The 24,559-nt window shown below is 40.5% G+C and overlaps 4 protein-coding genes across 6 annotated transcripts; 3 read left to right on the top strand and 1 right to left on the bottom strand.

Moving 5' to 3' along the window:
• Positions 1-2,702: 2,702 nt before the first annotated feature.
• Positions 2,703-8,401, top strand: LOC102711194 (pyruvate kinase, cytosolic isozyme-like). The gene is made up of 3 exons (XM_006643995.3): positions 2,703-3,086; positions 6,787-7,248; positions 7,319-8,401. The coding sequence occupies exons 1-3, from the start codon at positions 2,832-2,834 to the stop codon at positions 8,129-8,131; spliced, it is 1,530 nt and encodes a 509-aa protein (XP_006644058.1). The 5' UTR covers positions 2,703-2,831; the 3' UTR covers positions 8,132-8,401.
• A 961-nt stretch (positions 8,402-9,362) lies between these two features.
• LOC121054955 (E3 ubiquitin-protein ligase SIRP1-like) lies at positions 9,363-11,631 on the bottom strand. Of its 3 annotated transcripts, none has more exons than XM_040526173.1 (2): positions 11,443-11,631; positions 9,363-10,843 (listed from the first exon to the last, which is right to left on the bottom strand). In XM_040526173.1, the coding sequence occupies exon 2, from the start codon at positions 10,772-10,774 to the stop codon at positions 9,719-9,721; it is 1,056 nt and encodes a 351-aa protein (XP_040382107.1). In that variant the 5' UTR covers positions 10,775-10,843; positions 11,443-11,631; the 3' UTR covers positions 9,363-9,718. The 3 variants fall into 3 exon arrangements, with proteins under 3 accessions (XP_040382107.1, XP_040382111.1, XP_040382114.1); XM_040526177.1 differs by lacking the exon at positions 11,443-11,631 and adding an exon at positions 11,311-11,428; XM_040526180.1 differs by lacking the exon at positions 11,443-11,631 and adding an exon at positions 10,946-11,304.
• Positions 11,632-14,678: 3,047 nt separating this feature from the next.
• On the top strand, positions 14,679-18,559 carry LOC102704578 (histidine biosynthesis bifunctional protein hisIE, chloroplastic). The gene is made up of 5 exons (XM_006645701.2): positions 14,679-14,924; positions 16,290-16,535; positions 16,631-16,726; positions 16,798-16,949; positions 18,121-18,559. Exons 1-5 carry the CDS (start codon positions 14,694-14,696, stop codon positions 18,320-18,322), a joined length of 927 nt encoding a protein of 308 aa, XP_006645764.2. The 5' UTR covers positions 14,679-14,693; the 3' UTR covers positions 18,323-18,559.
• An 881-nt stretch (positions 18,560-19,440) lies between these two features.
• LOC102710915 (presenilin-like protein At1g08700) lies at positions 19,441-21,250 on the top strand. The gene has a single exon (XM_040525879.1). The coding sequence runs from the start codon at positions 19,518-19,520 to the stop codon at positions 20,988-20,990; it is 1,473 nt and encodes a 490-aa protein (XP_040381813.1). The 5' UTR covers positions 19,441-19,517; the 3' UTR covers positions 20,991-21,250.
• The last annotated feature ends 3,309 nt before the right edge of the window (positions 21,251-24,559 follow it).

Here is a 24,559-nt window from a genome sequence, read left to right as displayed (position 1 = left end):
CGTTATCTATATTTTATAGAGAGGAGTAGTGATGGTGCTAAATCCATCACCTATCCCACCACCAATCCCTCATATTTTTTAAAAAGAAAATAAGTGGACCTATATATCAAACTATTTTTATTAACTTTACTTTTATAACATGATAATGATATTTTTAGTAAAATTCCATTGTAACACATGTGCGATATGCTAGTTTGTCAAAAAAAATAATTTTCGAGTAACCATGATATTGAACTTTGTGAGAGTGGAAGAAAGAATATAGGTGACAGTCTTTTTTTGTGTTAGTGAAAGTGAAGGTATTGTGGTACTATTATAGACTATGTATATTTTGAATTCAAAATACTCCATTTGTATCAAAATACAAGTTTTTCTAAATTATTTAGTAAATATTATGATTGAATCAAAATACACTCTTTTAGTCACTTCATTGATCGGGTTTTGAATTTTAAATGATTTAGATTTCTTTTCTAAGCTTATTGTTGCTGGGTAATCAATGAAAATTATGGAATCAAACACATTAATACTTACGACTTCTTCTGCTTGGAGAAATTTCAATATAGGGATGGAAAAAGTAAAGAAAATAAAAATACGTGCATATATTAATTTATAAAAAAATTCAAAGATAAGAGTGGATGGAAAATTTTCTCCTTTTTTCTCTGTGACTTGTAGGAAGAAAAAAAATTCTTTTTATTTTTCAACACTTCATTTCTACAAACTGAACTATACACCATACAAGTATCTTTTAGGAATCCAAAACATTTATTTTTCCTCTAAAACGAATGAGTTCATTGCAATATGGCGGTACTCTCTGTCTCAAATAAAGTTATTTATATCCCTGGTCTTTTATCTCAAAATAAAGTTATTCCTCCACATAACTCATCATTTTAAGCAATCATTCTCTATTTAATTTTCCGATTTACGTTGTTTTTCAACCAATCATACTATTCTTTTCATCACTACTACCTATTTTCTTAATCTCCGTCCAGCCCTAAAAATATACTACATCCATCCCATTTTAACTGCATTTATGGATTTCTTGTCAAAAATTTGATTGTTCGTCTTATTTAGAAAATTTTATTACAAAATTATGAAACAAACATGCATAAAATAAAATTCATATTTTATCATTTAATAACCATGAAAATACTAATTATGATTTTTTTAAAGACGGACATTAAATATAAACGGTACAATAATACGCCTTTTAGACATAATTTAAATATATAAATACTAATTATAAAGTAGTCTACTCCTAGTGGTAGGAAACAGTGTGCCACTTTTTGCAACACGCCCGGTCAATTCCAGCGTGCGACGCGTCTTCGCTCCCAATGCGCGCGTGTACGGTTAACCGGAGACAGCCAACCTCCAACGGCCCAACGCAACGCACAAACCAGGGAATTCCACAAACCAGTACTAGTGTACTACTACTGCAGCTGCGAGTTGGCATTGCATTTTTTTTGGTAGAATTGCAGAATTGGTTAGGCCCGGTTTAGTTTCCAAAAGTTTTCTAAAAGATATCATCGAATATTTAGACATCTAAATAAACCATTAAATATATATGAATATTAAAATTAATTACATAGTTATGGGAAAACCATGAGACGAATTTTTGAACCTAATTAGCATGTAATTAGCCATAAGTGCTACAGTAACCAATACATGCTAATGACAGATAATTAGACTCAAAATATTCATCTCACGGTTTCCAGACAGAATCTAAAACTTGTTTTGTAATTAGATTACGTTTAATACTTTAAATATATATTTTGCAAACTGAACACAGCATAAGTATACCGTTACACCAGTTTTACACCACGCAAGTATGCAACACAAACCAGCATTGCAACATTTTAGTTCTAATTCTAAAATACTAACAACAAAGGTTCATGATGCCCAGCAAACATTTTTTTTCCTTTTATATTAATAAGAGAAATCTAGGCTATTCATGAGGCATTGATGTATAACCAATATGAATGAAATATACAGTCATTGAATCATGGCTCAACTGGGAGACTGCATCACTTTCTAAAAAATACAAAAACTACCAAAATATCAAAATTACTATAGTTATAAGGCTTCACTCTTCATCATGGACTTTTCTCGACCCTTTTCTTAGCTTTTACGCCTATATCTCTTGAATTGTTAAATTGTTTATTTTTTTAAAAAAAATCATCATCTCATATCTTTAACATAATTTTTATAATTTTATTCAGTTATTTTTATTATTTATACCATTAACTATTTATGAAAGAAAATCAAACCATCCTACGCCTTTTGCCACTATCTGGGAAAGAATCCAAAGCGGAAACAATCAGAGTTACTTTTGTCCTGTCCTAAAATAAGATTATTTTTTAGTTTTTTATATAATATTTTGACTCTTCGTCTTATTTGAATTATTTTTGTGATTAATATTTTTATTAACTAATTTTTTAAGTTTTTTACTAAATTTTAAAATAAAACGAGTGATTAAATATTGGAAAAAAACAAAAAATAAAGTTAAGGTAACAAAAAAAAACAGCAACCTGAGCATCCACCACACCAGCGTGAATACGCAATATTCCATCTCAAGAGTTAAATAAAAAAAAGAAACATGCTGGTGCTTTTTGCCCCCTGGAGCCCCGTCTGTCATGGCGTCCCACGATTTTGACCCACACTTCGGCCACCCATTGGTTTCTTTCCCCATTTTGTTATCAATATTTTTTATTTATTTAACCTCTCATCTCGCCTCCCTTCTTGGAGAACAAGAAGCCCTCCCTCCTCCTCCGTCGCCGACCAAGTCCAGCGCGAGCGAGGGGCGGGGTAGATCCCAGCGAGCGAGCGAGAGAGGAGACATGACGGTGGTGGAGGAGCAGCAGGAGGCGGCCGTCGGGGTGATGCGGCGGCGTCCCAAGAGCAAGATCGTGTGCACGCTGGGCCCGGCGTCGAGGTCGGTGGAGATGATCGGCCGCCTGCTGCGCGCCGGGATGTGCGTCGCCCGCTTCAACTTCTCCCACGGCTCCCACGAGTACCACCAGGAGACGCTCGACAACCTCCGCGCCGCCATGGAGGACACCGGCATCCTCTGCGCCGTCATGCTCGACACCAAGGTCCGTCTGTCTTTGATCTCATCTCGGTGGTTTCTCTTTTGGTGGTGGTGATCGCGCCAGGTTCTGCGCTCGAGTTAGGTTTTCAGAGAAAACATTTCGTTTATTTATCGATCCGGTGATTGCGGTGTGTTCTACGCGAACGATTCTATCGTTGAAACGCCAGCGACGCCCTCCCTCCCGTCGAGCCCGAGCAGAGCCGGACGGCGCCGGCTTGAGCAGGTGGCGGGCGGAGCTGGAGGCACGGCGACGACGGATCGAGGCGCCGCGGCGATGACCGGATCTCGGAGGCGGCCGGGTGACATCGAGGCGCCGGGGCGGCGTCTGGAGCACGGACCGAGGTGGCTCTGGCCGGCTCGGGGCCCGGCGGCAGGGGACAGCGGCCGGAGGTCTTGGGGCGGCCGCCAGAGCTCGGAGGCGGCCGGGCGGCAGATCGAGGCGCCGCGGTGGCGGCCTGAGCTCGGACCGGGCGAGCGACGGATCTGGGCGGCTCGGTCTCGCCAGCGCCGACCTCCGGCCTCGCCACCGCCAACGCCGGGTCGCCCCGCCGCACCGCCGCCCCTCTGCGCCGCTGCCTCCGCCGCCCTCCGCGCCACGGCTGCCACCCGCCTCGCCGCCCGTATCGCCGCCTTGCCGCATCGCCCCTTCGCTTCGCCGCCGCTGCCGCCCGCAGAGCCGCCTCCGCCACACGCAGAACCGCCGTGGCCGCCTCCCGCTGCCAGGTCGCTGCCGTACCTCAACCATGGCGCGGGCAACTCTCCTCCCCCAGGCGGCGTTCTTCTCCTCCTCCGACTTCTGTCCTCCATCAAGTGAATAGCTCGAGTCTAGTGGACTTAAAGTTAGAACCCTGATTCCCTAGCTCATGGTCCATGGAGGCGTCCAAGCTCGAGCGGAGGCGGCATCGCGCCGTCGGCATCTTGGCGAGCCATGCGGGAAGGCACACACCCAGCCAGGCCTAGACAACATCTGCGCTTTGCACAGGTAGCAGCCAGCCACAACGGCGAGCGACGGCGGCACAGGGTGGCGTCGTGGTGCCGAGCCGCCAGCCGCATGGCTTAGGATCTTCACTCTTTAGTCGTTGTAGTTTAGTGGAGGAATTTAGGATTTCTATGAATTTTGATCCCTGATTTTGATTGTTGGCTCTTTTTTGAGATTTGAGAGATGGAAAGGCACAAGCATCACAAAGAGGTAGATTTAGGAATTTTGATCAGTCTATTTAAGCACAAAACTGAAAGATTATTGATATATCCGTACTCCTCTCCTCTAGCTATAACGCTAATTCTAGCTATAACGCTAATTCTTCATTTTTGTTGAGGTACAATTCAAATTTGAATGCTCGATTCTATGTTTGCAAGTGAAATGTTTGACTCCTTAATCTAATTTTAACCCAGTATTATCGTGTAATTGATAGAATTTTATTGAGCATTTTGTTTCAAACTTAACCACGTGCCATACCCCATTTTTATTTTGTCCTCCGCCACTGTGTATTTGTGTGCATTTGTGTGTTAAGACAAATACAGCAGGTGTAAACATGATGGAGACAACGTTAATTAAGTCTTCTCGCTTCCGCTTAAGCTTAAATTTGAATTTAACATTAAATCTAGAGTTGATTGTGAGTTCTTTAACGAAGTTTCAGCGAAGACTTTTAGATATCTAAGAATACGTACATAAAATTTTATTTACAAATTATGTTTTCATTTGCAAATATATCATTTGGTTTTTTTTATAAAAAAGTTAAACAATTACCCCCAATAATCTTGGGGGGTTGGGAATGATTAGGTTCAAAATGGAGAAGACGTTGCGATTTGTTCTACTAACTCTAGCACAAAAAGTTCATCCTTTTCCACTTTATTTGTCAAAAAAGTTTTAGTTTTCAAGCAATGATATTGAGCTTTGTGAGAGCGGAGGAAAGAATATATTAGAGTTCATTAAAGTAGGTGACAACTTTTTTGGTGTTTGTCTAAGTGAAGGTAGTGTGGGACTGTTATCGACTATGTATATTTTGAATTCCAAATACTCCATCTGTTTTAAAATATAAGTATTTCTAAATTATTTATTAAATATTACGATGGAGTCGAATTAGTCACTTCATTGATCAAATTTTGAATTTTAGATGATTTAGATTTATTTTCCAAGCTTATTGTTACTAGGTAATTGATGAAAATCATGGAATCAACGCATTAATACTTACGACATCTGCTTGGAGAAATTTCAATCTAGGGATAGAAAAGTAAAAAAAATACATGCATATATAAATTTATAAAAAAATTCAAAGATAATAGTGAATGGAAATTTTTTCTCCTTTTAGGAAGTTTTTTTAATTTTTCTGCACTTTATTTCTACAAACTGAACTATACACATAATAAGTATATTTTAGGAATTCAAATCATTCATTTTTCCACAAAAACGAATTAGTTCATAATATTATGGTGGCACTCAGTCTATTCAAAATAAAGTTATTTACATCCCTTGCCATTTATATCAAAATAAAATTATTCGCTACCTAACTCATCATTTTTAACCAATTACAATCATTCTCTATTCAATTTTCTGATTTATATTGTTTTTTCAACCAATCGTAATATTTTTTCAATCATTACCACATACTTTCTTAATCTCTATCCTGCTCTAAAAATATACTATCTCCGCTCCATTTTAACTGCATTTATGGATTTTTGTGCCCAACGTTTGATCATTCATCCCATATCCATATTAAAAAATTTTCACAAAATTTTAAAAACAGTCAGACATAAAATCAAAATCATGTTTTATAATATAATAGCAATGAAAATACTAATCATATTTTTAAAATAAAAGGAACGATTAAATGATTATAAACCGTGAAAAATACATTCATCATGCAACATGCAGTATTTATGTTTTAAAGTAGAAAGGTATAATTTAAATATAGAAATGATTTTATGTTCGAGAAAAATTAGTCATTCTAGTAGTACCTCCGTCCTAATTTTTTTTTTCAGTTTTTTTTATATATATTGATTTGACTTCGTCTTATTTGAAAGTTTTTTATGATTAATATTTTTATTTTTACTAGATGATAAAACTCGAATAGTATTTATGCGTGACTATTTTTTTTAAGTTTTTATATAAATATTTTAAATAAGACGAATGGTCATACGATAAACACAGGAATTGAACAATGAAGTTATTATGGGAGGAAACAGTGGGCCACTTTTGTAGTAACTGTCTCGTGCGAATGTAGATAACCAATATACACTATCTATAGTTGAATGATGAGTTTGAATTGATATACTATGGGTCTATAAGAAGAATGCAAAGTGAAAATACAATATAATACAGCTGACAACTCTCCAAGAGTATGAGACTAATAGTTAAAGTTGAAAGATGAGTTTCGATTGCCATAGTATGTGATGCACTGGTAGGGTATGTTTTATTGCTGCTTTTCTTTGGATTTCTTCTTTTTAGATGTAGCATTCTTGTTTGAACATAGCAAATTTAAATATACATGGTTACATGGACGTCGGGGTTATAATGGTGTACAAAACAGCATTAGTTGCTTTTTACAAACAAATACCTTGAACATAGGTCCCTATGATTAATGAAATTATATTCGATCTCCTGAATATCTTTTAAGAGGACTATTGTTGAAATATAAGCCTTGTTTTGTGTACAACTATATTGTCAAATATGTACTGATGAGTTATTGGATTTGCTTCAAATACAGGGACCAGAGATCCGAACTGGATTTTTGAAAGATGGAAAACCTATACAGCTGAAGAAGGGTCAAGAAATCACAGTTTCCACTGATTATAGCATAAAGGGTGATGACAACATGATATCAATGAGCTACAAGAAGCTAGCAGTGGATCTTAAACCAGGCAGTGTAATATTATGTGCTGATGGCACCATCACACTTACCGTGCTTCGCTGCGATAAAGAGCAAGGCTTGGTTCGCTGCCGTTGTGAGAACACTGCTATGCTTGGTGAGAGGAAGAATGTTAACCTTCCAGGAGTTATTGTTGATCTCCCAACACTTACTGAAAAGGACAAGGAGGATATTCTTAAATGGGGTGTTCCGAATAAGATTGACATGATTGCTCTGTCTTTTGTTCGCAAAGGCTCAGACCTTGTAGAGGTCAGGAAGGTGCTTGGGGAGCACGCAAAGTCAATAATGCTGATGTCAAAGGTATAGCATTCTCTTGTGTGTTGCACTTCTAAGCTGTACTTTGCATGATTATAACCCATATAATTTTCAGGTTGAGAATCAAGAGGGAGTTGCTAATTTTGATGATATCCTAGCAAACTCTGATGCTTTTATGGTTGCAAGAGGTGATCTGGGGATGGAAATTCCTATAGAGAAGATCTTTTATGCACAAAAGGTGATGATTTTCAAGTGCAATATTCAGGGAAAGCCAGTTGTGACTGCAACCCAGATGTTGGAATCTATGATCAAGTCTCCACGCCCTACTAGAGCAGAAGCAACTGACGTCGCCAATGCAGTTCTTGACGGCACCGACTGTGTCATGCTTAGTGGCGAGACAGCTGCTGGGGCTTACCCAGAGCTGGCAGTTCGGACCATGGCCAAGATCTGCCTTCAAGCAGAGTCCTGCGTTGATCATGCTGCTGTTTTCAAATACATCACTGCGTCAGCCCCAATTCCCATGAGTCCATTGGAGAGCCTTGCATCATCAGCTGTGCGCACGGCAAACTCCGCGAAGGCAGCGCTTATCCTGGTCCTGACCAGGGGAGGAACAACTGCTAGGCTTGTTGCCAAGTACAGGCCATCGATGCCGATTCTGTCCGTCGTGGTTCCTGAGCTGAAGACCGACTCCTTCGACTGGACCTGCAGCGACGAAGGGCCTGCGAGGCACAGCCTCATTGTGAGGGGGGTGATCCCAATGTTGAGTGCAGCTACTGCCAAGGCCTTTGACAACGAAGCCACCGAAGAAGCTCTCGGCTTCGCCATCAGCAACGCCAAGGCGATGGGCCTCTGCAACGCCGGTGAGTCCGTCGTCGCCCTCCACCGGATCGGAATTGCGTCTGTCATCAAGCTCCTGACCGTGAACTAGTGGCAGACGGCATGACAACAGTAACCACAATTTTGCTCGGGGGAAATTTTTTGATGGGTCTACTTAACCACGCATATCTATAGCTCTTTTTTGTCGCCATGATAGTGCCATTTTGCATTCTGGCACACCTTTGGGTGTTTACCGTTGATGGGTTTAACCATTGAAACAAGTTGAAATTCATTATCGCTATAGCAGCTTATTTTGCTGCCTCTGCTGCTACTAGAGTATTGAACATGACAGCTATTACGCAATTTGTTCGTTATTCTCTTCTGTTTCCTTGTCTGAGATGCATTTGTTGAATTTGTTTAGTTTTGATGAGCAATGGTCGCGTATCAGTAATCAGTCGATGACATCCGAGTTCTGAATATGATTTCATTGGTAGTTTACTGCAAAATCTGGTACGAAGCCTTAGAAGTCTCCACGGGAAAGCGAGGGAGTGTTGAATTCTGGTAGATATAATGAATTGGATCTTTGACAAAAATGAATAGAACAAATCAAAACATGTAGGTGTTGTGTTGGAGTTGAATACTTATGCAAGAAAGTTGCTTTTAAATTACCCTAAATTTTTTGGATGCCCATTACTTATTTTTCGTTTGCCCTTCTCTCTCTTTTAAAAGGTAGAGTTTGCTGAAACTAGTAAAATTTACTCGCTCGATTCTAAACTACTTATTCAAGAAAAGTTTCTTTTAGATTATTTCTAAGTTATTCTAAGTTGTTTAGTAAATACTAAAGCTAAATTAATATTCCATATATAATTTTCCCTGTTTAGTGGTTAGTTTTTTATTTTTAAATGACTTATATTCCCTTATCAAGCACGCATGAGTAATCATTGAGATTACAACGTAAAGGATGTTTATAATGTGTTAGAGCATTTTCAGCCACTGATTCAAATTTTATTATCTATATTATCATTTGGATAATCATCCAAAATAAATTATTTATCATATAATATATCATTTTAACAAAATATCCATATTACATCATTTATACATATTCTATTAGTATTTTGCAATCAACTTCTCTTATTATGTTATTATTGCTCTCCTACCTTGATTGGGATTGGATGTTGAGATATGGAGGAAGAAAATAGAACGTTTATGTTTGAAGTTTTTCTTTTCAATACGAATGCTGCTCTTTTCCATAATGGGATAGATGACCTCCAGGAATTATTTTTTCCTCATATCATTTATTTTCAGTATAGATAATAGGATAAATGATCGGGTATATTTGCTCCTACAAAATTTGAACTTAATGAGATCTATTTTCAAACAGTGTTAGTATATTTTTAACTAATTGCAGTCAGCACAGCATCAAATGAGGCATTTCAGACTGCAACCATCTTGTAAACAGAAACTACTAATATGTGATTCCAGCGAGCATAATAATTGTGTTAAATCACGAAATATGTGACAAGATTAAATCACGAGCATAATAAACATGACAAGAAAAATGAAAATTCATGGCACCAATCAAACCCAGCCAACAGCGACAAACTCCTTTATGTACATTGAGGTAGGTGGCAACCATGAGCTCCGCCGCCGGAGCAGCAAGCGACCATCGCCGGCGGCGACGATCATCGGTCAGTCATCAGTCATCACTATGCTGCGAGCTGGTGCCGGAAGTCGACGCCGGTGCAGCAGACGACGACGACGGCGAGGGCGACGGGCCAGGCTGTGGCTGGGAGGAGAAGAGGCTGCTGAGCCGTTGTATCGCCGCCGGCAACCTGCTCGCGTTGGCTCCGGCGTCCGCGGAGTCTTCGGCATTGGTGTAGCTGATGACGGCGCCGGCGTGGTCGCCGCTGCCGCCGCACGCGGCCTTGGGGTCGTCGTCGGTGGGGAGCTGGAAACGGCAGACGGGGCACGAGCTGTGCATCTCCAGCCACGGCACGATGCACTTGCCGTGGAACCTGTGCCTGCAGGGCATCTCCATGGCGCGCTCGCCGACGGCGTAGTCCTCGAGGCAGACGGCGCAGGCGGAGGCGGCCGCGGAGTCGTCGCCGGGCGCCGTCACCTCCACGGTCGGCATCGCATCGATGGCCTCCTTCTTGGCCGGCAGCGTGCCCTGGCGGCCCGCGTCGCCGTCGCCCAGCCGCTGCATCAGGGCGTCCAGGCCGGGGCCGAGGAAGTAGTCGGCCAGCGCCATGCCCTCCCCGTCCAAGCTTCCGCCGCCGCCGCTGCCGGCGGAGGAGGCTGCTGCGGCGGCGGCGGCGGCGGACTCCAGGCGCTGGAGCTGGCGCTCTCGGAACTCCTGCAGGAGCAGCAGCAGCGCGGCGGTGCGCCGCCGGCGCTCGGAGAAGTCGAAATGAACCAAATGGTCCAGCTCGCGGTGGTAGCCGCCGCCGGTGCTGGCGTCCGCGTGCCGCCGGCTGCGGCGGCGGCGGACGGGGTCGCCGCCAACCATGCCGTCGATGACGGGGGCCCAGACCGAGATCGCGCTGCCGGCGCCGGAGTCCGTCCCGTCCGCGCTGCCACCGCCGTCAACGGCGGCCGCGCCGCGGGCGGTCTCCATCTCCTCGAGGAAGCCGCTTTGGCAGTACGGGCACTTGATCTCCGCCTCCCCCTCCGCCGCCGCGACGGCGCTCACCGCCGAGGCGCACATGTGGCACCAATACCACCCGCCGGCCGCCGCCGCCTCCTCCGCCATTGCCTCCGATCTCCTCGCCGCCGCTGTCTCCTCCGCCGTCAATGCAGCAGCTTGGATTCCTCTGTTTAGCTGCGAAGGGAAGAAACCAAGAATCGAACATGAAAAAGATTAGAGCTTGCCGCTGCAACTTTGAACAAATCCGATAAATCAAAATCCAATGCAACAATGCACCATTTCTTGACCGGAAAACTTCGAGTATGAATCTTTACAAAAATTTTACTAAATCGAAGCTCAAAAAATTGGCCTTTCTGTTTACAATCATCGAAAGGCATCCCCATTTCTCTGCGAGCTCAGAAAATCAACAGGAAGGATAATTCCTGCCAAAGTGACATCACAGCAATCCAAAAAAAAGCTCCATCAACAAGAAACAAAACCACTCAGATCCAACCAGGAAACAAAAAAGGGGGAAAAATCAACACCAATTCTACAACACATTCAAGAAAGAGCTCAACCAAGAACAGCACTATCAAGAATTCAACAGAGCGAGCACACAGATTCAACCTCAAGCTCCCCTGACAAGATGAACAGAGACAAACCCCAATCAAAAAAGAAGAACAGCACAAATCCAGAGGCTGAAAATCTTCTGCAGCCTTGCTGCATGGTGGAAAGAACACGAAGAAGAACGAATCAAGCAAAGCATCAATCAATCAATCAAATCAATTGCTCACCTCAGGCAGGGCATGTGAGGAGGAGGGGGAGGAAGGAGGAGAACAGGGCCAAGGAGGGCTGTCACCACCAGCCTCCTCTTTATTACAGTGACCTCCTCCTCCTCCTCCTAATTACAACACATTTTTTTGGCAGTGATTAAGAGGGGTTTGTCTGCTCAATTATTGCCTGGGATGCTCTGTCATCCTAATTTTGAACTCCCCAACAAATTTTTTTTGTTGCTGTTGATTCATGACTACGCTGCTTTTTTTTTTCTCTCCTGCGGAAAAAGTTCAGTGGTGGTGCTATTTCGCTTTCCATCCAATCCAGAAATAGATCACCAAAAAGAAAAGCAGAAAGGAAAAAAGAAGTAATTTGAGTAAACAGAAAAAACGAACTATATGTTCCTTCTCTAATCAATTTCATCATAAACAGGAAAAAAGTTGTGGGTGCCATCTCTGATTCTGGTGTCTAGCAGTGCCCTCGTACACTGATTAAATGACCAATGAACAGAGAATTCAGCCCCTTTTTGGTTTAGGGGACCAGAAAATTCAGCTTCTCTGTTATAAAATTGCCTCGATAGGCTGGCATTCTATTTAAATTATGCGCCAATGTTCAATTGATCGTTAGTTTGTTATTATATTTGTCTCATAATATAATAAATTTTAGGTAAAATCATTTGTTTGTGTCATGGAACAAATGTAGTTAGCCATTGTTCTTAACCAATAGATTAATCAAACTTCACTGAGGAAATTAAGGAAAGCTTTTAACTGCAGAAAAGCAGAAAATCGAACCAGCTAATTAATCAAGAACGAGAAATTAAGCGAACAATTTCGTGGGAACCAACAGTGCTAATTAAGCTTTTCACTAAACCCGTACTTAACATACATTTTTTTCTTAATACACAAAATTTATAAGCGATTCGGATTGTTTGTGTCAACAAGACCCCAGCATATTTAGGCGTGCTTAGCTATGCATAGTTAGATCAAGTATAATAGTCATTGTAAGCCAGCTACAATCATAAATAAATGAAGGAGAGAAAAGATAAAAAAAAACGAGAAAGATTGTCTCTCGTACAGTTCTACCCATACTTAAAAATAAATGTATTAAATGCACAAATTGAACTTAAGCGATTTTTTTTAAAAAGGAACAAATTGAACTTTGGGTTTATTTTTTTCATCATAGTTTCAAGAGCATTGCCAACCGTTGCCAAAATAGAATCCTAAAACTTTTTTTTTAGGATTTTCAATCAATACCCTCATCTTTTGGCTTTTGCTTATGCTTATAAGCTAAAGTTTAAATTTTTAACCTTAAATTTGGAATTGATTTTGAGATTTTTATTATAGTTTATTTTCAGCATTAACTTTTAGATCATAATGTACATATACATACAAGTTTTATTTATAAATTATTTTATATTTATAAATATGTCATTCAACTTTTTTTTAAAAAAAGATAATCCCACATGCTTTTAGGTCGCGTTCGTTGCATGCTGGTAAGTTAACTTACTCCAGCGCGAAAAAAAGATTAGTATATAATTAATTAGTTATTAATTTGCATGCTGGTAAATTAACTTACTCCGGCGCGGAAAAAGATTAGTATATAATTAATTAGTTATTAATTACTAAAAGAATATAAAAATAGATTAATATAATTTTTAAAACAACTTTCTTATAGAAATTTTTTATAAAAAATACCTCGTTTAACCGTTTAGAAAGCGTGCGCGTAGAAAACGCGGCCTTAGTCTTTTAGTCGTGTGAAATAGTAGTCGTATGTTTCCAAGATTACGGGTTGCATTTGAGGACTTGCATTGGGTGTTGCACATTGTGATCATTAGATGTTTAAACAAGCATTTTTGAACTTTTCAATAGTAACCACTCAATATCGTATATGCGATGTTTGAGGCAAAATTCGCACCAACACGTGAAATGCCTAAGAGATATGCTTAACTCAATTGCAGGTCCTAAAATCTTCTAGGTTCAAATTTAACATTGCAATTGACAAGAAAGATTGAAAAAATTCGATTAGACCAACTAGTTGATTGGCGATGTGTTGATCGACGTTGTTGTGACCAATTAATTGGTCTAAAAGCATTGTAACGGGATAATCGGATATTTATCAATGTGCAAGCAATAAATGTGTAAAAGTTATCATCAACTACAATCAACCAATAAATAACTTAAATTTATAAAATCTTGATAGACCGGATTTAACTAAGATACTATAAAATTACGATTAATAAGAACATATCAAAATTTTAATAGATCTAAGTTAACTATCAACATAATGAGCCGATGGCTATCGACTATGACCAAATGACAGCAAAACATAGATGGCATGTCTTAAATAGTCATGACATTGTAACGACGTACTTCTAAATAGTTAAATAATAATGATATTTTTCAAAATAGATAAATTTATAATAACTTAGATCCAATTAACCTTTTAAGTGTAAGGTTTCATGCACCACATATTTATCACATCAATCACCCCACTCAAATTTATATCTATTTTACCCCCACCACCACCCTCTGTTCTCCATATTAATGATGGACACTATTGCCACTTTAATATATATCCTTAATTTCTCTAAAACAATCTAGAATACCTCAATTTCTTGATTTTACTACTGTCTCCGTTTCATAATGTAATATGTTTGATTCTTTTGGTTACAACTTTTGACCATTCGTTTATTAAAAATTAGTACAAATATAAAAAATAATAAGTCGTGCTTAAAGTTCTTTTGATAATAAAGTAAATCACAAGCAAAATAAATGATATTTCCATAATTTTTTGAATAAGACAAATGATCAAACATTACAAGAAAAAAACAAACATCTTACATTATGAAATGGAGGGAGTAGTTCGGAATAGAGTTTGTCCGAGTTCGGCCATGCCATAAGTTAACTAAGCCTCCCTCGTTTTCCGCGCGCACGCTTCCAGAACTGCTAAACAGTGTATTTTTTACAAAAAATTTCTATAGGAAAGTTGTTTTAAAAAAATATTAATCTATTTTATATTTTTAATAATTAATAATTAATTAATTACATATTAATTTATTACTACGTTTTTCGTGCCAGAGCATTAAGTTAACTTATGCCCTCCTACCGAACGGGGCCTTACTTCGCTAAGTAAAATAGCGGGCCTTAGGGGCCTATATTGGATGGGCCGTAACTGGGCCAGTTATGGTGGGCCCGACGATGCGCCCACGAGCACCCGACGACGCTCTTCTTCGCCCCGTCGCGTCACTAGCTCTCCGCTGCTTTTGCTTCTGATGGCGGCGGCTCCGCTTCCCCGAGTACCCGTCTCCTCCTCCTCCTCCGCGGCCTCTCCGGCGAGCCGCTTCTTTGTCCTCCGCGGGGGAGCACCATGTCGGGCTAGCAGATGCGCTGGCGTGGCGGCGGCCCCGGGTTGGCGGCGCCGCGGGGTGCAGCCGTTCCCGGCTGGCTCCGTAGCGGCGCGCTCGGCGGGGTCGACGCCGGGGGCGGTTGCCGTCGACGCTAAGGTTGGTTTCTTATTCTTTTCTGTTCTCGGCGGAAGGTGGAAGGCAATTCGGGATGGAGACTTGCCACCTTTCCCCTCCCCCACAGTAATTCAGTGACCTTGAAGACTGAGCATGGCGAACGCCACATGTTCGGTGCAATTCCTACATGAGGATCCAGCTCAATTAGTGTTGTGTAACGTTAAGCTTCATTCTATTCTGTTCAGGTAGAGATGGAAGAATGTATTGGATTTCTTGTGCTGTGGATTGTGAATTCTTACTTTCAGCAAAGCTTACTTTGTTCCTGCAAATATCACACTAGTTATTGAAAAGAACGATACTGCTAGTAGAAGGCCTTAGTTCAAGCTGACTAGGGGTACAATTGGACTTCGTTTTAACTCAATGCACAATTACGTTGATGTGTGCACTAACAATGATTCAGCTACTGGAGTGGACTGCATGCAATTCATCATTATGAGCCCTTTTATTTGTATGTATGAAGAAAGATGAATATAACCGAGTGACCCTGTTATGTCTCCTAGTGTCCAACCCATTCGATAGCAATCCCGATTAATATTAGCGTTCCACAATGTTTTCAATGGCATATTGGCTTCATGGATTTTTTTTTTCAAGTGATGATTGTTCCAAGGTTCATAGTTATCAGCCAATTCATTCATGGGATGACTATTGAGTATTTCACTGCCTTGTATGTGCTAAATATACTTTGTATTTTCAGGAGCATGATGATGTGTTCTTTAGTTTGTAGCAAACATTTGTTCAGTATTTATGCATATCTTGGTTACTCTTGATTGTAGTCGTGTACTTGAGTAAAGCAAATATTGTTATGTTCTCATGAATTTTAACTACGCGCCCTAATTATGCATATCTTGGTTACTATTGGTGGTAGTCGTGTACTTGAGTAAAGCGAATGTTGCTATGTTCTCGTGAATTTAAACTACCTCCTGAATGAATTGACACAGATGCAACAGTTATCCACTGAACAGGAACTTTCACAGTGCCACAAAGCTAATTTCTCATGGGTTCTAGGGGAGCTAAGATAGAATATGAGAATGCCAGTTTTTGCCTATCTTTGCGGAACAGAAGAAACAATTTTCACAGCTAAACTTGCTTAAGGTGCAGTGTAGTTAAACATTGTGGACTGTGTGCGGTTGGTTTGCTTAATTACTTGTCATTGCTGGATGGGTTTTTGTTTCATCTAGGTGTATGTTTTTGGAAATGCAGAAATATATGTTTAATTTTGTCACTGTTGTAGTAGAAAGAGGCTATTTCTCACTTCCTCAGTCGTAGAGCTGTGTTGTCAACTTAGAGACAGAGGTAAAGCTACAATCAGTATCTAACACGGGTTTTTTCATCCTAAAAAAATTTTAGGTCGAAGCATTACTAGACAGTGTGAAGTGGGACAGCAAAGGGTTGGCTGTTGCAATTGCCCAAAATGTGGATACTGGAGCCATTCTCATGCAGGGCTTTGCCAACAAAGAAGCCCTTGCAACAACTATATCTACCAGGAAAGCTACATTCTATAGCCGTTCACGGTCTTCATTGTGGACTAAAGGGGAGACATCGATGAACTTCATCAACGTGCATGACATTTTCTTGGACTGTGACCGTGATTCTGTAAACATTTCTGCCTTGTGCATCACAGTACTCCGTTTTGGTTTGGTGGATACTAACTGCCAATTGTGGTGATTTATTTCTTTCCTGAAACATAGATTATATACCTTGGGAAGCCAGATGGACCTACCTGCCATACAGGAGCAGAGACTTGTTATTATTCTTCAGTCTTTGATGCTCTACAAGGTTCAAAGGTATTCATTCTGGAGTTACCCTTTCTGTAATAGGCCTTTACATGTATCCTAACTGTGTGATTCCTTCACAGCCCAATCAAGATAGACAGGTCGCCACTACTCTGTACTCACTTGAAGATACAATTAGTAGACGGAAGGAGGAGATAGTTACTGAAGGAAGTGGCAAGCCATCATGGACCAAAAAACTAATACTTGATAATCAGCTACTTTGCTCAAAAATAAGGTGTGTGATGTTATATTTAAAACCCACTTATAAAGCTAATGGTCAAAACATTAAACAGATAAGCATACATATTCTTACATTTTGTAGCATGGTTTACCATACTGCACATTCAGGATAAAACTTTGCATGATTTCCTGTCATTACTTCTCATATTCTAGTTCAGTCATCAACTCATCATTATCTGACGCTTATATGTTGATTGGTGAGTTAATTGTTGTGCAGTTATGTATGCTAGCTCGAGATCCAATATAGTTCACAGTTTTTCTTTACCCATGTCCCATGGTTTTTGTTTAATATCGTCAGCTTGCATGGTATTATGGGATACTATGTACTCCCTCTAATATTGCTGTGGAGCAAAAGGTATTTGATGATTCTATAATGACAAACATCTTTTTAGTATGGTCCTCTAGAAGAATCATTCTTTTGCATAGCACAACATGAAATCTGAACAATTTAAATGTGTTGTTGCAAGTAAATCCTGTTGAGCGAATCCATTATGGTCCAAACTTTCACAATTTACAACATTTCTCTCAGATTCTTATCTGCATTTAAAAATGGTCAAATGGGAACTTAGCACACAACACTTGTTCTTAGTCCATTTAATCATTACTGGATGTTGCATTTAGTGGTATCAATCAAAGTTTTGTTGATTTAGTCGTAAGCTTGAACACCATCAGTGGGTACCATTTTCAAGATTACATTAGTAGATGGTTCAACAAAGGTTTAAAAGGTATCTTGGGTGTGACTAGATAATAAAATCCATCTCAGTCAACCTGATTGAAGTTGTCAACATTGGAATTTGGATCAATATACAGGAATTCTCTTAGTATATTGTTGTCATATTTCCCTATCGTTTTAATGAACAAACATATTATCATATACAAAAGGGAGGATATATATATATATATATTCTTATAGCCATTGACTGTGTCATGCACTCATGCACCTTGTTTATTGTGAATTGCTTCGCCCTGTTGTCTGGGTTTATTTGTTAGCATGCATATGGTTATTGTTGGTCCATGTGCGTGGAAGCGATTAACATGCATATTTCATACATTCTATTGTCATGTTGCTGTTATTATTTCTTTTCCTTTTCCTATCTCTCTCTCAATGCAAATGCCCATATGTTTATCCCATAGATCTTTTACTGAATTGATTTCATATTTTTCAGTGAAGAAGCTGGAGAGCTAAACCAAACACTGCTTGAAAACGAGGACAAAAGCCGCACAATATCTGAGATGGGCGATTTGCTATACCATGCGATGGTGCTGCTGAGGGTCAAGGGCGTGAAGATGGAAGAGGTGTTGGAGGTCCTCAGGAAACGGTTTTCGCAGTCTGGTATTGAGGAAAAGGCTAGTCGCCATAAATCTTAGCATGCTCGCATTTCGGTCGATCAAATTTGCCAGTTTGCTACTATATCTCGTATCACCTCACCACTGGTGCCAAGTGTACACCATGGAATAGTTTGGTATTCTTAGACCGCCAGTTCTGAATTGTGGTTATGCTTTTGCTATTCCTCCAATAAGAGAATAAACATGTCTGCCAACCGGAGAGGCTGTAATTTGCAGTGCCGTTCTTGCTTTCGCTAATAAAATCAGCTCATTAGTCAAGCATTATTCTGATTTGATGGCTTTTTTTAATTATATTGTCAAACCATTGCTATTATTTCAACGCCGTGCAAAGTTCAATATCCACATGAATTTGGGAAAATGCCAAGGCATACTAGTCGTAAGTGTGCTGCATTTTTTTATTAATTATTAGTTGAACTCGCCCTGCCTTATATTCTGCATTTTTTATATTAATTATTACTTGGACTCGCCCTGCTTTATGTTCAGTTTTTACTTTTTGTTACAAGGCAAAGCATAGACACGATTTGTGAAGGGTTCACAATTTTTTTCGATTTTCATCCTCCAGCCTTCGAAGCTCTCCCAAACCGCCCGCTTTGCGTTGAATTTTGACAAATTTTAAACTCAAAACCTGATTGCCCCCAGCACACGTGCTTTGAGATGTGTGCACAAGCAACGTTCACGCCTTGTCTTTTCTCATTCGCTTATGTTTATAGTCAAAATTTAATATTTTTTAATCTTAAATTTAAAGTTAATTTTAAAGTATTTTTATCGAAGTGTATTTTGCCACATTAAAAGTTTATTTGTAGTATTGGTTGTTAGATCACTAAAATATATATATATATATATATAAGTTTTATTTACAAATTATTTTTCATTTATAAATACCTTTTTTCAATAAAAACCCAAACACTATCACCATTCTAAAATATAAATGCTTGTAGACATCCTTCACTCTGGGTTTGTGTTAATGCTTATATTTTAATACGAAGAGTAGAAAAATAAAAGAAAAACCGCGTGCAAACAAATCCCCAACATAAAAAAAACGGAGCAATTCATTTTTTTAAGAAAAAGAAAAAAGTCCCGTAAATTTGATGAATTTCGCGCGAATTCACCCAAACGCGTGAGCCGGAAGCAGGCGGAGACTCTGACCACGGTCGGGGCTGGAGACACGGAAGATCCCCACAGCCCCAATCTTCCCCTCAACTCCTCCGCCGCCCGCATGGATCCCGCCGCCGCGTCGCCGGATCCGGCGCCGGCGCCGGCGCCGGGGGCGACCTCCACGGCGGCGACCGTCCTGGACGGCCTCGGCGCGGAGGTGCTGGCGGTCATGTCCCCGGTCTCCATCTGCATGGCGCTCGTCGTGCTCCTCATCTCCCTCCTCGCGCCGCCCTCCTCCCCGGGGTCCGCCGCGGCGGCGCCCCCGCCGGTCACCGCCGCGACGCTCGTCTACCTCGAGAGCCCCAACGACTCCCCGGGGCAGAAGTTTGTCGGGGCGCTCCTCGACGCCGCCGTCTTCGTCGCCCTCGTCGCCGTCGTCACCTTCGTCCTCGTCGCGCTCTACTATTACCGCTGCACGGGGTTCCTCAAGAACTACATGCGCTTCTCGGCCTTCTTCGTCCTCTTCTCCATGGGCGGCGCCATCGCCGCCGCCGTCCTCCGCCGCCTCGGCGCCCCGCTCGACGCGGCCACCGCGCTCGTGCTCCTCTTCAACGCCTCCGCCGTCGGCGTCCTCTCCGTCTTCGCCTCGGCGGTCCCCATCGTCGTGCGCCAGGGCTACATGGTCGCGCTCGCCGTCATCGTCGCCGCCTGGCTCTCCAGGCTGCCCGAGTGGACCACCTGGATCATGCTCGTCGCGCTCGCCCTGTATGACCTCGTTGCCGTGCTCGCGCCGCGGGGCCCCCTCAGGATGCTTGTCGAGCTCGCCTCATCCAGGGACGATGAGCTCCCTGCCCTCGTCTACGAGTCGAGGCCTACGGTTGGGCCGGTCTCCGGTTCTTCCTCCTATGCCTCGGCAATGGGGTCAGTTGAGATGCAGCCAGTGGCCGATCCTGATCCTGGTCGGTTGGGTGGCAATCAGTATGACAGGGTAGAGCAAGAGGATGATTCAAGCCGCGCCGTAGTGGAAATGAGGGATCTTGGTGGTAGCCAATCAAGCATTCGAGACAGGAGCCGCTCAGGTGGTTCTGAATTACAAATGAGGAACCTCGAAAGAGAGGTGCCTATGGGAGTGCCGGTGCAGTCAACAAATCAGGGTGGGAGTTCACAGCATGCTGTCATTCAAATTAAGCAGCATGAGGAAGAAGGAGAGACGGCGCCTTTGGTGTCGGCACCATCCGCGAACAATTCAGTCCCTAATGAGGAGCACAGACAAAGTTCTTCGCCGGAGGAAGACTCTCCTCTGGACTTTGAGATGTTTGAGTCTACCAGGGGCATCAAGCTGGGACTTGGTGATTTTATCTTCTACAGTGTGCTTGTGGGGAGGGCTGCAATGTATGATCTGATGACGGTCTATGCATGCTACCTTGCTATCATTGCTGGCCTTGGCTGCACCCTTATCTTGCTGTCAATATGCAAGCATGCATTGCCTGCACTCCCAATCTCCATCATGCTGGGTGTCACATTCTACTTCCTGACTCGATTGCTCATGGAGCCATTCGTCGTTGGCTCGTCAACCAACCTGGTGATGTTCTGACTAATCTGCTATCACCATTTTATATATGTGAAACAAGAAAGAGGAAATGATCAGCATTTTTTCAGTGGCTGGTATTTTGTTGGTCACTTCGTAGAGCAGTCATTTGTATTTACCATCACTAGGAAATGTTGTTACCAGTATAAAGACCTTAGGCTCTTAAGGTAGTGTCAGGGATTAGCTAGTTACATGTCTTGTATGATTCTATCAACATGGCATGACATTTGAGAAGAAAGGATTTTCTTTTCACGTGCTCCTAATTACTTTTTGACTGATATTTTTGGTTGCTCTCACTAAAATCAGTGGTCAAGTAATCACCTATTCATCACATTTACCAACCTGAAGTCAAATTAATATTCTTATTCCTTCCATAAGCTTAATTTTGTGAAATGGGAGCTAAAACTTAGGACTGCTTGTATCAGAACTTTCTGTTACTGTTAGCACTCTTCAGTATTACAGACATTCAAATGGGAAAATCGACATATGCCACCCCATTAGTTCGAAACTCAAGGATTTGCCGCTCTTCAGCATCTAATTGAGAATTCGGCATCCTTTACTAGTTTTTTGCTTCATCTAGCATACACTCAATTTGTGCATTTTGAAGTATAAATAATTAGAAACTAGATGTTTTTTATGTGTATTTGATTTCAGAACCCAACATATTTCTGTGTAGGTGAGCCTAAGCATTTCAACAACTTTATACCTTGGATTTTTTTATTTTTTAAACTTTTTAATAAATAATTTTATTACTAAATCTCAGGAGAAAATATTTTCACCGTATGAACCTTTTGGCCACGTCAATATTGGTGGCGTGGCAAGACAACGCTGCCACGCAGCGCGGTTGGCGTGACAGGCTTGCCACGCGAGTGTCAATGGCTGACAATGGCGTGACAAGCCTGCCACATCAAAAACTACGCGTGGCGGCGTTGTTTTGCCACACCAATATCGGTAGCGTGGTTAAAAGGTTCATCCAGTGAAAATATTTTCTCTTGAGGTTTAGTAATAAAATTATTTATTAAAAAGGTTTAAAAAATAAAAAAAATTCATATACCTCAGTGTAGCCTTTGCAAAGTGGAAATTGCCGCTGTAAGCTTCTCAAGGAGAAGTAATCAGCATACATGTTTGTGCAAAATAACTGAAAATCACGATGGAATTAAAAATATATAAATATTTTTATGAATGGCTGAGAAGATCCATCATTCATGGATGAAACTCCTGAGTTCTATGAGCTTATGGTGATACTTACAGGGGAAGGCATTGCAGTGGCATTTCTTACATCTTGAGTTTATATTTTCAGAGACTAGAAACTTTTGGAGCTCACGAGGAAATAGGCACCATCATAGCCATCTGTATAACAGGAAGCTAAAGGTTCACACATGAGATCGGGCCGATATGGCTGAATCATTTACCCTTCAGCTTATAAAGCATGAGCGGAAAATTAAATTTTAAATTTAGAGTTGATTTTGGATTTTTTATTGGAGATTATTTTCTAGCATTTGCATTTAAATCATTGAGCACATATAAATAAAAAAATATCCGTAAATTATTTTCAATACTCTCTCCATCTCAAAATATTAAAAATATTAAGATCTGCTACTGGATATGACACAACATATTACTAGTGTTACTAAGTTATATCATACACAGTACAGTTTTAATGTTTTAAAATAGATGTAGTAAGTAATTATTGCTTATAATAAGCATAAGTGAAACAAAGATGGTTTATTCATAGCAGTTTTAGGGGTGATTGTTTTGGCTTATTCAGGTAAAAACAACCGGCATATTTATAAATAAAAATAATTTGTGAATAAAAATTTATGTACATGTACTTAGCGTTCTAAAAGTCCAGGTTGGGAATAAACTATGATTAAAAAACCCTGCAAAATCTGCTCCAATTTAAGATTAAAAATTTAGATTTTGGGTTATACCGAAGTGAAAACTGAGGCTGTTACGGTTGGCATTGCTTGTGCACAGCATTCTGCCCAGACTGAATACTGTTGCTGGAATGTTTGTGTGGTCCATCATCACAAGGAGGGGAATAATAATATGTTGATTTTGTGGAGATGTTATTTCTTTCGATGTTAAAAGAATTAACGCAGGTTTTGTCTCCAGGCCATGGTTACAAATGATTGCCGTGCCTTGGCAGAACAGCTTGATTCCTTGATGTGGAAGATGCCATCAGGTGTGATATTGATGGGTAAAAATTTCAGGCACCGTTTAGGCAGTGTTTTAGGTGGTGTTTAGATTGAAAAATTTTTTGGAAGAAATGTCACGCCAAATGTTTGACCGGATGTTGGAAGGGGTTTTCGGACACGAATGAAAAAATAAATTTCACGGCTAGCCTAGTAACCGCGAGACGAATCTTTTGAGCCTAATTAATCCGTCATTAGTACATGTTGGTTACTGTAGCACTTATGTCTAATCATGTGCTAATTAGGCTCAAAAGATTCGTCTCAAGATTTTTCATAACTGTGCAATTAGTTTTTTGGTTCATCTATGTTTAATGCTTTATTTATGTGTCTAAAAATTTGATGCGATGTTTTTGGAAAAATTTTTGGAAACTAAATAAAGCCTTAGTTGCTGTTTGGATCCATGGACTTTTTATAGTCACTTGTCACATCGGATGTTAACTAGATATTAAATGTAAACTAATAACAAAACTATTTGTGTAAATAGAGAGTATTTCATTAGACAAATTTTTTAAGCCTAATTAATTCACGATTAGCAAATGTTTACTGTAGCATCACATTCGCTAATTATGGACTAATTAGGCTCAATAGATTCGTCTCACGAAATGGTCTAGAGTATGGGGTAAATTTTATTAGTAGTCTATATTTAAACTTTTAATTAGTGTCCAAACATTCGATGTAACCGGGGCTAAAAAAGTTGGAGGGAAACAAACAGGGCCTTAGTTCCCAAAAACTTTTTTCTAAAAACATCACATCGAATTTTTGGACACCTAAATAAAGCATTAAATATACATTAATATTAAATTAATTACACAGTTATGGAGAAATCGTGAGACTGATCTTTTAAGCCTATATGATTAGTTATAAGTGCTGCAGTAACCAACATGTGCTAATGACAGATTAATTAAACTTAAAAGATTGTCTCGTGGTTTTCAAACAGAATCTAAAATTTATTTTATAATTAAACTATGTTTAAGACTTTAAATGTATGACCGTACGTGTCGATGTAATCTCTCTTCCAATTTTTTTTGGAAACTGAACGCACCCTCAGGGTGTTGTGTGTATATGTGTTCCTTCAGTCGAATGCACCTCTTTTCCATGGCAGTTTTGCAATCCCCAAGTCTCAGCCGACTGATTGGTGGACAGGGTGTTAACGAAGCGGAAAACCATAATTTTTAAGCGGATATGGAGCGGGTGCGGATATTTTCATATGCGGATTATTGCCGATGTCGGAAATGGTGTGGAGTAGGTGTGGAGTCGACTCGAAAACAGATTATTATGACCGGATGTGATATGTACATGTAGTTAATACATTGTCATTCAATATTAAATTAAAAATACTTGGGCTTTTGATTGAGGAACTCGGATTATCCGCTAAAATGT

The sequence above is a fragment of the Oryza brachyantha genome, chromosome 1 (genome assembly GCF_000231095.2).
Source record: "Oryza brachyantha chromosome 1, ObraRS2, whole genome shotgun sequence".
NCBI classification, from domain to species: Eukaryota; Viridiplantae; Streptophyta; class Magnoliopsida; order Poales; family Poaceae; genus Oryza; species Oryza brachyantha.
This window is presented reverse-complemented; position numbering and strand designations above follow the sequence as displayed.

Excerpts from the sequence above, each read along its gene's own strand:
- LOC102711194 (XM_006643995.3), top strand. The coding sequence starts at position 2,832 with ATGACGGTGGTGGAGGAGCAGCAGGAGGCGGCCGTCGGGGTGATGCGG. Across the intron at positions 3,087-6,786 it reads CCGTCATGCTCGACACCAAG|GGACCAGAGATCCGAACTGG; the intron begins GTCCGTCTGTCT and ends CTTCAAATACAG. Across the intron at positions 7,249-7,318 it reads CAATAATGCTGATGTCAAAG|GTTGAGAATCAAGAGGGAGT; the intron begins GTATAGCATTCT and ends TATAATTTTCAG.
- LOC102704578 (XM_006645701.2), top strand. The coding sequence starts at position 14,694 with ATGGCGGCGGCTCCGCTTCCCCGAGTACCCGTCTCCTCCTCCTCCTCC. Across the intron at positions 16,727-16,797 it reads ATGCTCTACAAGGTTCAAAG|CCCAATCAAGATAGACAGGT; the intron begins GTATTCATTCTG and ends ATTCCTTCACAG. Across the intron at positions 16,950-18,120 it reads CTACTTTGCTCAAAAATAAG|TGAAGAAGCTGGAGAGCTAA; the intron begins GTGTGTGATGTT and ends CATATTTTTCAG.
- LOC102710915 (XM_040525879.1), top strand. The coding sequence starts at position 19,518 with ATGGATCCCGCCGCCGCGTCGCCGGATCCGGCGCCGGCGCCGGCGCCG.